Here is a 13,464-nt window from a genome sequence, read left to right as displayed (position 1 = left end):
GAAAGATACCTTGTCAGTTATTCGACTGAAATGTGTCTTCCACATTTAACCCAAGCCCTCTGAATCAGAGAGCCCCCCCCCCCCGACACATAAACTACTGCAGCATAAATACTGGAGGCTGAGACAGGAGGGGTCGGGGACACTGTGGCCCCATCCGATGATACCCCCGGACAGGGACAAACTGGCCCTGTCAGAGGATTTGGAACTTGACGTTTAAGACTTATCCATCGACGACCACCAGAGGGCGCACTAGTACTAAGCTACAATATTACTGGGGCGCGGTATAGTAACAAATACCAACTACACCGACTGTGTACCAACTATACTGACTGTGCTTAAAAGGAAAGTTAGTGTTATTTTAGCATGAACTATACCGACTGTGCTTAAAAGGAAAGTTAGTGTTATTTTAGCATGAACTATACCGACTGTGTACCAACTATACTGACTGTGCTTAAAAGGAAAGTTAGTGTTATTTTAGCATGAACTATACCGACTGTGCTTAAAAGGAAAGTTAGTGTTATTTTATCCTATGTCAATGTTTCAGTCACGCACCTACCGTGCGCGTAAACACACCCTCTAAAATAAGATTTCCACATTCCGTTTAAACTTGTCCGACTGTGCATTAGCGGGGAGGCAGGGACAAGAGACACACCCATAGGGATAAGACCCAGGAGAGATCAGCGATGGGTGACTATAGTTACTAAATCACTTCGTTATTTAGGTTGACGTGATGACGAGGTCGCGGCTTCCGTCACCGCTGTAGGCTAAACGTTTTACAGCGGGATACACGCTGGCTGTGGCGGACCAGTCGTGTTGAGAAGGCTATGTGCGTCTACTGAAGACGAGGCAACAGGTTGCAGCCATGGGCGTTAAAGGTAAGATAAATGATACATTCATTCAGGGTCGCTACAATATTATTAAAGTTTATTTTGCCATATGTGAAATGGGGAATAGGAAAAAAAGTTCATATTGTTGTTAATTTATGCTTTATTAGAATATAGTTTGTAATATTTATATTACTCAGTGATATAATTTAAAACCGGCTAAGTGTGCTGCATCTGTAAGTCGTTTTGTTTTGTTTTAGACATCTTTTTTTTAAAGTCAATTGTTAACTTGTTATTGCTGTAACTAGGTGTAACCATTTGGTTGATAAGCAGAGGGAATTACTTTTGTTGAACAGCTGATTAGTTTAATGTAACATTCAGTCAAGTCTTGTATTGAATTTCATCTGCCTTACATTTAAAAAGATGTACACAAAAAAAAACACATCAAAAAGAGTCATGGAATAAGCTATTCAGTCTGAAAAAAATAGTATTTATCAGAAATAAGGGCCAAGCCATTATCTTTGAGGAAACTCAGCGAGAGAGAATGTAACAGCTCACATTGTTCCAGAATGAGATCACCTTAGTCCTTAGAATAAACCTCACCTCCTTTCCTCTCCTCCTTTCCTCTCCTCCTTTCCTTTCCTCCTTTCCTATGCTCTCTTGACTACAGTAACACAGTACACACATAACAATGTCTCTCTGTAGGCCTACACACCCGAAGAGCTCTCTCTCTCTCTCTTTAGCCATTCTACACACACACACACACACACACACACACACACACACACACACACACACACACACACACACACACCCTAAGATAAGATCTCTCTCTACCTACTCCACACACACACACACACACCCATACAATGATCTATCACTCTACACACACACACACACACACACACCCATACAATGATCTATCACTCTACACACACCCTAAGATACACTCTATATACAGCAGTATGTGGACATCCCTTCAAATTAGTGGATTTCTGGCACACAATGATTTTTTTTGTTTGTTGAGCACACAGCCATGCAATCTCCATAGACAAACATTGGCAGTAGAATGGCCCGTACTGAAGAGCACAGTGACTTTCAATGTTGCATCGTCATAGGATGCCACCTTTCCAACAAGTCAGTTCGTCAAACTGGGGGGTGCCGCTCTGCCCTGCTAGAGACGCCCCCTGGTCAACTGTAAGTGCTGTTATTATGAAGTGGAAACAACTAGGAGCAACAACGGCTAAGCCGTGAAGTGGTAGGGCCACACAAGTTCACAGAACGGGACCACCGAGTGATGAAGCGCGTAGCGTGTAAAAATCGTCTGTCCTCGGTTGCAACACTCCACTCACTACCGAGTTACTGCCTCTGGAAGCAACGTCAGCACAAGAGCTGTTCGTCGGGAGCTTCATGAAATGGGTTTCCATGGCTGAGCAGCCGCACACAAGCCTAAGATCACCATGCGCAATGCCAAGCGTCGGCTGGAGTGGTGTAAAGCTCGCCGCCATTGGACTCTGGGTTTGGTGGAGGAGGAATAATGGTCTGGGGCTGTTTTCATGGCCCCTTAGTTCCAGTGAAGGGAAATCTTAACGCTACAGCATACAATGACATTCTAGACTATTCTATGCTTCCAACTTTGTGGCAACAGTTTGGGGAAGGCGCTTTCCTGTTTCAGCATGACAATGCCCCCGTGCACAAAGCAAGGTCCATACAGAAATGGTTTGTCGAGATCGGTGTGGAAGAACTTGACTGGCCTGCACAGAGCCCTGACCTCAACCCCATCGAACACCTTTGGGATGAATTGTAACATCGACTGCGAGCCAGGCCTAATCGCCCAACATCAGTGCACGACCTCACTAATGCTCTTGTGGCTGAATGGAAGCAAGTCCACTACAGCAATGTTCCAACATCTAGTGGAAAGCCTTCCCAGAAGAGTGGAGGCTGTTATAGCAGCAATGTTCCAACATCTAGTGGAAAGCCTTCCCAGAAGAGTGGAGGCTGTTATAGCAGCAATGTTCCAACATCTAGTGGAAAGCCTTCCCAGAAGAGTGGAGGCTGTTATAGCAGCAATGTTCCAACATCTAGTGGAAAGCCTTCCCAGAAGAGTGGAGGCTGTTACAGCAGCAATGTTCCTACATCTAGTGGAAAGCCTTCCCAGAAGAGTAGAGGCTGTTATAGCAGCAATGTTCCAACATCTAGTGGAAAGCCTTCCCAGAAGAGTGGAGGCTGTTACAGCAGCAATGTTCCTACATCTAGTGGAAAGCCTTCCCAGAAGAGTGGAGGCTGTTATATCAGCAATGTTCCAACATCTAGTGGAAAGCCTTCCCAGAAGAGTGGAGGCTGTTATAGCAGCAAAGGGGGGGACCAACTCCATATTAATGCCCAATGATTTTAGAATAAGATGTTGGACAAGAAGGTGTCCATATACTTTTGGTCATGTAGTGTATTTCACGAACACTCCCAAATACCGCCCCTGAGAATTCTCACTCTGCGCCTGAAGAACTCTACTGTAGACCTACTCCAAGACGAGACATTCCCCAGAGACAAACTGTTTAGATAATACCAAGTGAGTGTGTGCCGTTGAAATAGACAAGCGGATAGGCCTGCTGCTGTTTGCCAAATGGCACCCTATTCCCTATGTATAGGGAACTACTTCTGATCAAGGCCAATAGGGAATAGGATGGCATTTGGGACGTCGCCCTGTCGACGAGCTGTTTCATAGCAGGCTACATACATAGTGCATTAGTCATCCTCAACCTTTGACCTCAGTGAGAGACTTGAGTCCCAAATGGTACCCTCATCCCTATATAGTGCACTACTATAGCACCCTCATCCCTATATAGTGCACTACTATAGCACCCTCATCCCTATATAGTGCACTACTATAGCACCCTCATCCCTATATAGTGCACTACTATAGCACCCTCATCCCTATATAGTGCACTACTATAGCACCCTCATCCCTATATAGTGCACTACTATAGCACCCTAATCCCTATATAGTGCACTACTATAGCACCCTAATCCCTATATAGTGCACTACTATAGCACCCTCATCCCTATATATAGTGCACTACTTTTGACCAGAAAAGTACATCAGAAATATGATGCCATTAGGGACACGGCCCCACGACTGGGATTTCCAAACGCACAGCGAGACACCCTCATCAGTCAATACGGCTGTTTGCCTGTTCTGTTCTGTGATAAAACCCCAGACTACAGCTTTCCTGTCGTATAATCGTACCGCAGAACAGACTTTGAAATATTATCAATCACGCCAACCTTTAGACTCGGTTACCATGGCTACCAGAGTCACTCATATTAACTAGTATCAGACCAGATCATTAGACTACACATGGGATAACTAGTATCAGACCAGATCATTAGACTACACATGGATGGGTTAACTAGTATCAGACCAGAGCATTAGACTACACATGGATGGGTTAACTAGTATCAGACCAGATCATTAGACTACACATGGATGGGTTAACTAGTATCAGACCAGAGCATTAGACTACACATGGATGGGTTAACTAGTAGGTCTATCATGGATCTTAACGTGGACTGTTGAACCAAACTGTTAGCACACGTTTCAATCACTTCAACAAACACATTTATTGGAATTCTTGTTGGATAAGATTAAGTGACTGGTGAAGTGATCGTTGCTGTGCGATATGGATTCTGAAGGTGCGCTGTTAAACAGGTACAGTATATAACCGCTAATCACAGCGTTAGCATACAATATATAACTTTTACTTACAAAATGCAGAGGGGGTTTTATTTTAACAAAGGAATCCCTACATTCAGTACAGTGTCCCTACTGAATCAAGTGATTGGGGGGACCACAACCCAACCTCTCAGTGACTGTATGTTTACTTGATCCGATCATTTCAATCAATGATGAGGTGAATAAATGACCAGCCTATCTGTTGTCTAGACTGTTGGATAGCCTTCAGAGCCTCGTAGAAGATAGCCTGATTGATCTATGCGTATCAATTAATGTGTGTGTGTGTGTTAAATACATCAAAATCAAGTCTCCTTCAGTCAGAATAGTTCTGTTTATAATACTGCAACAGTAAACAGTCTCTTTCCATTGTAATAGATTGTAGCAGAACTTTTGAGGCCTATTTTTCTAGTCCTGAGTTTCAACAAAGCCTTTCCATAAAGCTGTGAAGGATGCAAATGATACTGAGTATAAATAACAAGAGGTCGATGTGAATCCCAAATACCACCCTATTCTCAATGTAGTGCACTCTGGGCTTTTGGTCAACGGTAGTGCACTATATAGGGAATAGGGTGGCGTTTGAGGCTAGAGAAAACAGTGACTGTCGCAATCCACAGTCTCTATGGGATACTATCTTTGATAGAGACAGTGTTGGATAATGCTTCACTCTTTTTGTAAACAAATCGACTTCCTCCCTCAAACTCGCCTGTGTTTTTCCTAAGAAAATACCCAAATACACGTCTTCCTGTTGGTAAATAACTATGGATGAAGTTTCATCTGGATGTACTGTGACCAGCAGGCAAAGATTGGATACTATAGTCTATTGGAGCACATGGTTAACGTATGGTCTGCTCTGAATGCAAGGTTTTATTCTAGCCAAGCTGTAACACACCTGATTTTAGAAAACATTCATAGCGTGTTAACTAGTAACCAGCTGTCAGAGCCGCTCACAGATTACTGCACCTGTACATAGCCCATCTATAATCTAGCCTAAACAACTACCTCTTCCCCTACTGTATTTATTTATTTTGCTCCTTTGCACCCCATTATTTCTATTTCTACTTTGCACTTTCTTCCACTGCAAATCTACCATTCCAGTGTTTTACTTGCTATATTGTATTTACTTTGCCACCATGGCCTTTTTTGCCTTTACCTCCCTTATCTCACCTCATTTGCTCACATTGTATATAGACTTATTTTTCTACTGTATTATTGACTGTATATTTGTTTTATTCCATGTGTGACTCTGTGTTGTTGTATGTTGTCGAACTGCTTTGCTTTATCTTGACCAGGTCGCAATTGTAAATGAGAACTTGTTCTCAACTTGCCTACCTGGTTAAATAAAGGTGAAATAAAAATAAAATACAAAAATGTAACCTGTGTATTGCATCAAATGTAGTCATACATTTCGAGTTTACATCCGACTATCAAATGTCTGAGTTAAAACAAAGTGGCTTTCACACGGTGAAGACCTCTGTACAGGGTTTATATGATAACAGTTAAACCATCCCTCCTCCTAAATTAACAAGAAATAGTGTGTGATTATAGAAAACTTCTCATAACTCAGGACCCACCTCTCACATGCCCAGGGTCCACTCTGGGTCCCGACCCATAGTTTAAGAAACCCTGTTGTAGAAACCCTGTTATAGAAACCCTGTTATAGTTATGGAAACCCTGTTATAGAAACCCTGTTATAGAAACCCTGTTATAGAAACCCTGTTATAGTTATAGAAACCCTGTTATAGTTATAGAAACCCTGTTATAGTTATAGAAACCCTGTTATAGTTATAGAAACCCTGTTATAGTTATAGAAACCCTGTTATAGAAACCCTGTTATAGTTATAGAAACACTGTTATAGTTATAGAAACCCTGTTATAGAAACCCTGTTATAGTTATAGAAACCCTGTTATAGTTATAGAAACCCTGTTATAGAAACCCTGTTATAGAAACCCTGTTATAGAAACCCTGTTATAGAAACCCTGTTATAGTTATAGAAACCCTGTTATAGAAACCCTGTTATAGAAACCCTGTTATAGTTATAGAAACCCTGTTATAGTTATAGAAACCCTGTTATAGTTATAGAAACCCTGTTATAGTTATAGAAAGCCTGTTATAGTTATAGAAACCCTGTTATAGTTATAGAAACCCTGTTATAGTTATAGAAACCCTGTTATAGTTATAGAAACCCTGTTATAGAAACCCTGTTATAGAAACCCTGTTATAGAAACCCTGTTATAGAAACCCTGTTATAGTTATAGAAAGCCTGTTATAGTTATAGAAACCCTGTTATAGTTATAGAAACCCTGTTATAGTTATAGAAACCCTGTTATAGTTATAGAAACCCTGTTATAGTTCTAGAAACCCTGTTATAGTTATAGAAAGCCTGTTATAGTTATAGAAACCCTGTTATAGAAACCCTGTTATAGTTATAGAAACCCTGTTATAGTTATAGAAAGCCTGTTATAGTTATATAAACCCTGTTATAGTTATAGAAAGCCTGTTATAGTTATAGAAAGCCTGTTATAGTTATAGAAACCCTGTTATAGTTATAGAAACCCTGTTATAGTTATAGAAAGCCTGTTATAGTTATAGAAACCCTGTTATAGTTATAGAAACCCTGTTATAGAAACCCTGTTATAGTTATAGAAACCCTGTTATAGTTATAGAAACCCTGTTATAGTTATAGAAAGCCTGTTATAGTTATATAAACCCTGTTATAGTTATAGAAAGCCTGTTATAGTTATAGAAAGCCTGTTATAGTTATAGAAAGCCTGTTATAGTTATAGAAACCCTGTTATAGTTATAGAAACCCTGTTATAGTTATAGAAACCCTGTTATAGTTATAGAAACCCTGTTATAGTTATAGAAAGCCTGTTATAGTTATAGAAACCCTGTTATAGTTATAGAAACCCTGTTATAGTTATAGAAACCCTGTTATAGTTATAGAAAGCCATTCTTATTATACAGGTAGTGTACAGCCTTATTACTGCTAGTCACAGCCTCACAGGTGACAGACAGGTGTTTTCTCTTTAAAGCTCAATGGAATCAAATACATCCAGGGTTATAGAGCAGGGGTGGGCAATCTTCCACTCTGTTCAGTCTCTCTTTTAGAGAGCCAGTCAGTCAGTCTGCTGGGTTGTTGGGGAGTTCCTGTCTTCTATTCCTGTGCTATTGTTGTTGAGGAAGTGTGACATCATATCCACACACAGATACAGGCTTTCTCTCTGTTGTTCTGCCAGCCACACAAATATACAGGCTTTCTCTCTTTCTCGTTCTGCCAGCCACACACATATACAGGCTTTCTCTCTGTCGTTCTGCCAGCCACACAAATATACAGGCTTTCTCTCTTTCTCGTTCTGCCAGCCACACAAATATACAGGCTTTCTCTCTTTCTCGTTCTGCCAGCCACACACATATACAGGCTTTCTCTCTGTTGTTCTGCCAGCCACACAAATATACAGGCTTTCTCTCTTTCTCGTTCTGCCAGCCACACAAATATACAGGCTTTCTCTCTTTCTCGTTCTGCCAGCCACACACATATACAGGCTTTCTCTCTGTCGTTCTGCCAGCCACACAAATATACAGGCTTTCTCCCTTTCTCGTTCTGCCAGCCACACAGATACAGGCTTTCTCTCTGTCTCGTTCTGCCAGCCACACAAATATACAGGCTTTCTCTCTTTCTCGTTCTGCCAGCCACACACATATACAGGCTTTCTCTCTGTCGTTCTGCCAGCCACACAAATATACAGGCTTTCTCCCTTTCTCGTTCTGCCAGCCACACAGATACAGGCTTTCTCTCTCTCTCTTTCTGCCAGCCACACAAATATACAGGCTTTCTCTCTCTCTTTTCCTGCCTGTTTAAAATGAGTTTTTTAGAGTTAGTTGGGAGAGAGAGTTTTTTTAAGGGTCCTTTGGGAGAGACAGTTTTTTAACTATAAAGAAACCCTGTTGTTGATCACCTTTAATTTAATTTTTTTCCATTTTTTTTTTTTTTATTTCATTTTTTTCCAAAATCCCCTTCAGAAGTCAGACGGAGAAGACAGTCAGGATTTCGGATCTGTTGACCATTACAGTTGACCGTTACAGTTGACCGTTACAGTTGACCGTTACAGTTGACCGTTACAGTTGACCGTTACAGTTGACCATTACAGAGTTGGTTCAGTTGACAGACAGACAGACTCAACACAACAACAATATAGTACAGACAACAGACATGATACAGTAGACAGGCGTGAGAGGTGGACGTCTGATCTCCCAGCGTTCCGCATCGCCAGGCCGACGGCCTCCCCGACTTGTCAACAACCAGCCAGGAGCCTCAGAAGGGTTGCTACAGGGGTTGCTGGGTAACGGATTCCTGGTTACATCTCTGTGGAACAACAAATAGCATGTCCCTCTGGGAGGGAGAGAGGCCCAGGACAGCAACACAATTAGACCTAACCAAATCATGAGGAAATTAAAAGATAATTACTTGACACATTGGAAAGAATTTACAAAGAAACTGAGGAAACTAAAATGCTATTTGGCTCTAAACAGAGAGTACACAGTGGCAGAATACCTGACCACTGTGACTGACCTTAACTTAAGGAAAGCTTTGACTATGTACAGACTCAGTGAGCATAGCCTTGCTATTGAGAAAGGTCGCCGTAGGCAGACCTGGCTCTCAAGAGAAGACAGGCTATGTGCATACTGCCCACAAAATGAGGTGGAAACTGAGCTGCACTTCCTAACCTCCTGTCCAATGTATGACCATATCAGAGACACATACTTCCCTCAGATTAAACAGACCCATAAATAATTTGAAAACAAATCCAATTTTGATAAACTCTCATATCTACTGGGTGAAATACCACAGTGTGCCATCACAGCAGCAAGATTTGTGACCTGTTGCCACAAGAAAAGGTCAACCAGTGAAGAACAAACACCATTGTAAATACAACCCATATTTATGTTTATTTATTTTCCCTTTTATACTTTAACTATTTGCACATCATTACAACACTGTATATAGACATACTATGACATTTGAAATGTCTTTATTCTTTTGGAACTTCTGTGAGTGTAATGTTTAGTGTTCATTTTTATTATTTATTTCATTTGTGTTTATTATCTACTTCACTTGCTTTGGCAAAGTGAACATGTTTCCCATGCCAATAAAGCTCTTAAATTAAAATTGAATTGAGAGAGAGAGAGACGGGCCAACTTTGTAATCACAATCATGACACAATGTCTGTATGTCTCTCTCTCTCGCCTCTCTATCTCTCTCTATCTCTCTCTCTGTCTCTGTCTCTGTCTCTCTCTGTCTCTCTCTCTCTCTCTCTATCTCTCTCTCTGTCTCTGTCTCTGTCTCTCTCTGTCTCTCTCTCTCGCCTCTCTATCTCTCTCTGTCTCTCTCTATCTCTCTCTGTCTCTCTCTATCTCTCTCTGTCTCTCTCTGTCTGTCTCTGTCTCTCTCTGTCTCTCTCTGTCTCTCACCTCTCTATCTCTCTCTGTCTCTCTCTCTCCAGAGATGTTCTCTCAGTGGGCTCTGCTGTTGCTGTGTACTCTCCCTGTGATGACCATCCACTCAGAGGGATGTCAGTGTCCAGGAGCCACCATTTTGTCCCAGTTTCCCTCTGTCCTACCCGCTGAGGCCTGCTGTCTGAACTACTCCGGCTCCACGTTCGGCCATGTTCGCTGGGCCATGCTCACCAACAGGACCAGACTACAGCTCCTGGACCTGTCTCACTGTACCATCACTCAGATAGACCTGGAGGATACAGAGACCACACTCTCTCCTCTCCAGGAGGTCTATCTGGGTCACAACAGACTGACCTCCATCCCAGGGGACTTCCTGTCAGATCTACCCAGCCTGAAGGTGCTGGAGCTGGGTATGAACCAGCTGAGGGAGCTACCTGAGGATTTCCTCCAGGGATCTGACGGTCTTCAGGAGCTAGATCTCAGGGGCAACCTCCTCCGTTCTCTCCCCGCCTCTGTGTTGTCTCTGCGGGGTCTGGAGCGGCTGGAACTGATAGACAACCCCTGGGACTGCTCTTGCTCCCTGGTAGAGGAGCTGGACAACAACAACAACAACACCATCCTGCAGAGCATCGTGGGTAACATCACCTGCGCATCTCCTCGGAGCCTGGCTGGGCGGCTCGTGTGGTCGGTGGCTCCTGGTGACGTCTGCCGCCCACCAGGGCTCACGGCACTTTTCATCCTTCTGCCCCTCCTCATCCTCCTCGGTCTAGTCCTCTGCTGGTGCTGTGGGAGGAAGAGGAAGACGAAGGAGAAGCCGGCCTTCGGCTCCTCCAAGAAGAAGGCCTCCCACTCTCATTCACCCAACGGCCACCACCACCACCACCGATCCAAGCCCCCAGCAGGCGGAGGAGGGAGTAACTTCCCCACCGCGGGGGACAGCAACAGGAAGGAGATGTTGAAGAACCAGCTCTTCCTACGACCCTCCTCCACCCTTCTTGGCTCCACCAGGGACATTTATGAGGAGGTGGAGATTAAAGTAGAATCTGTAGAGTCCCTCCCTCACTCCCTCCCCAACTCCCCTCCTTCTCATGGATCCTCCTCCCAGACAGAGGGCCCTGAGCTGGGCCTGGGCGGACAAGCAGAGTTGGATGCAGTGAGTGTGACGGAGATGATGAAGGATTCAGCAGACAGGGAGAAGGCTTATATGACCCAATCCACTGAATACTACAGTCTGGTGCCAGGGATGGACCTGGACGACTCAGATCACGCCCCGGACTACACCTCGGATCAGGCATCAGACCACGCAGAGTACGAGAGTGTTGACCTGTCGTGACAACGGACATAAGTTCGCTAGAAGGAGTGTGTCTCTCTCATGACTGGCTGACTGGCTTGTGTGTGTGTGTGTGTGTGTGTGTGTGTGTGTGTGTGTGTGTGTGTGTGTGTGTGTGTGTGTGTGTGTGTGTGTGTGTGTGTGTGTGTGTGTGTCAGAGAGAAAAGAGAAACGGAGTGTTCCACAGAGATGTGGTCGGAACACTGAAATTGTCGATCACAATCATATGACAGGAAGTGAGGTCACCTTGAGATCTCCAGGATGGGACTGACATGACATCACCCTGAACACCACCACCACCACACACTCAGACTTACTGTATTGTGTTCTATACAACATGGGATGCCACAAAGGACACTGTTGGAAGATAACTACCATATGCAACACCTTATCCTGATGAATGTGACATAGACATCGAATGACAATTAAAATGACTGTTGCAAGATAATCAACAACAACAAGAAGGACGTGCTTCTACACCTGCATTGTTTGCTGTTTTGGGTTTTAGGCTGGGTTTCTGTACAGCACTTTGAGATATCAGCTGATGTAAGAAGGGCTATATAAATACATTTGATTTGATTTGATTACTGTCTAAGTGTGTATGTCTGCGAAAGAGAGGTTAGTTAAAAAAAAAAATCCGTTGTTCTTACACTGTTACAATGTCAGAAAGTTAAACCACTTCTTGGCTAAAGGCACAGATTTAGTTTTCTTCATTTCTGTATGTTCAGATTGTCAAACATCGTATCTGTCCATTTTGTACTTTGTCTGAATTGCATATTTGTTATTTGAGATAAATAAAAGAAAAATGTTATTTTTATGTTTCTTTCTCAGTGCTGTCTCTTGAGGTTGTTCAAGGTGGTAAGACGGAAGACTCATTTTAGCTAGCTAAATATTCACAGTAAAAGATATATAGAGGACTCATCATAGGATTTAACCCATTTTAGCATGGACATGGAGGGCTTCCACCATTTTAAAGTAGTCAACTGGATGGGGATTCCTATGAGTTGGGAGCAATCAATGCCAATGAAGAAGAAGAAGAAGAAAATGAACTACTTCAAAATGGAGATGGCCTCAATGACACTTCCCATTCTGTCACAGATGCCGTAATGGCACAGATACAAAGATGAGTCCTCTGTCTATCTCAAATCAAATCAAAATCAAATCAAATTTATTTATATAGCCCTTCGTACATCAGCTGAAATCTCAAAGTGCTGTACAGAAACCCAGCCTAAAACCCCAAACAGCAAGCAATGCATGTGAAAGAAGCACGGTGGCTGGGAAAAACTCCCTAGGAAAAACTCCTGAGAAAGGCCAAAAACCTAGGAAGAAACCTAGAGAGGAACCAGGCTATGAGGGGTGGCCAGTCCTCTTCTGGCTGTGCCGGGTGGATATTATAACAGAACATGGTCAAGATGTTAAAATGTTCGTAAATGACCAGCATGGTCAAATAATAATAATCATAGTAATTGTCGAGGGTGCAACAAGCACGTCCGGTGAACAGGTCAGGGTTCCGTAGCCGCAGGCAGAACAGTTGAAACTGGAGCAGCAGCATGGCCAGGTGGACTGGGGACAGCAAGGAGTCATCATGCCAGGTAGTCCTGAGGCATGGTCCTAGGGCTCAGGTCCTCCGAGAGAAAGAAAGAAAGAGAGAAAGAGAGAATTAGAGAGAGCATATTTACATTCACACAGGACACCGGATAAGACAAGAGAATACTCCAGATGTAACAGACTGACCCTAGTCCTCCGACACATAAACTACCGCAGCATAAATATTTAACCTTTTTTAAACTATCATATTTGTTTATTAAATTGGACTTTATTAATGCAATGAGTAATCCAGGAATTTCATAACTTAATTGACACGAGAAACCCTTCCCTTGGCCTCTCAGCCTCTCTCTGTCCCAACAGCGACCCAGGACCCAGGCCAGACCTTTCTCAGTCAGCTACCTGAAATCCCTCCTCACCTGAAGTCTTTCCTCACCAGCCAGTCAGCCAGAGAACCATGGAACCAGAGAACCAGAGAGTCAGAGAACCAGAGAGTCAGAGAACCAGAGAGTCAGAGAACCAGAGAGTCAGAGAACCAGAGAGTCAGAGAACCATGGAACCAGAGAGTCAGAGAACCAGA

The 13,464-nt window shown here is 43.2% G+C and overlaps 1 protein-coding gene across 2 annotated transcripts; it reads left to right on the top strand.

The window, feature by feature from the left end:
* The first annotated feature begins 624 nt into the window (after positions 1-624).
* LOC115170238 (trophoblast glycoprotein) lies at positions 625-12,156 on the top strand. 2 transcript variants are annotated; one of them, XM_029726630.1, is made up of 2 exons: positions 625-875; positions 10,057-12,156. In XM_029726630.1, exons 1-2 carry the CDS (start codon positions 863-865, stop codon positions 11,340-11,342), a joined length of 1,299 nt encoding a protein of 432 aa, XP_029582490.1. In that variant the 5' UTR covers positions 625-862; the 3' UTR covers positions 11,343-12,156. The 2 variants fall into 2 exon arrangements, with proteins under 2 accessions (XP_029582490.1, XP_029582492.1); XM_029726632.1 differs by lacking the exon at positions 625-875 and adding an exon at positions 7,286-8,895.
* Positions 12,157-13,464: the final 1,308 nt, after the last annotated feature.

This window comes from Salmo trutta, chromosome 31, assembly GCF_901001165.1.
Source record: "Salmo trutta chromosome 31, fSalTru1.1, whole genome shotgun sequence".
In the NCBI taxonomy this organism is placed as follows: domain Eukaryota; kingdom Metazoa; phylum Chordata; class Actinopteri; order Salmoniformes; family Salmonidae; genus Salmo; species Salmo trutta.
This window is presented reverse-complemented; position numbering and strand designations above follow the sequence as displayed.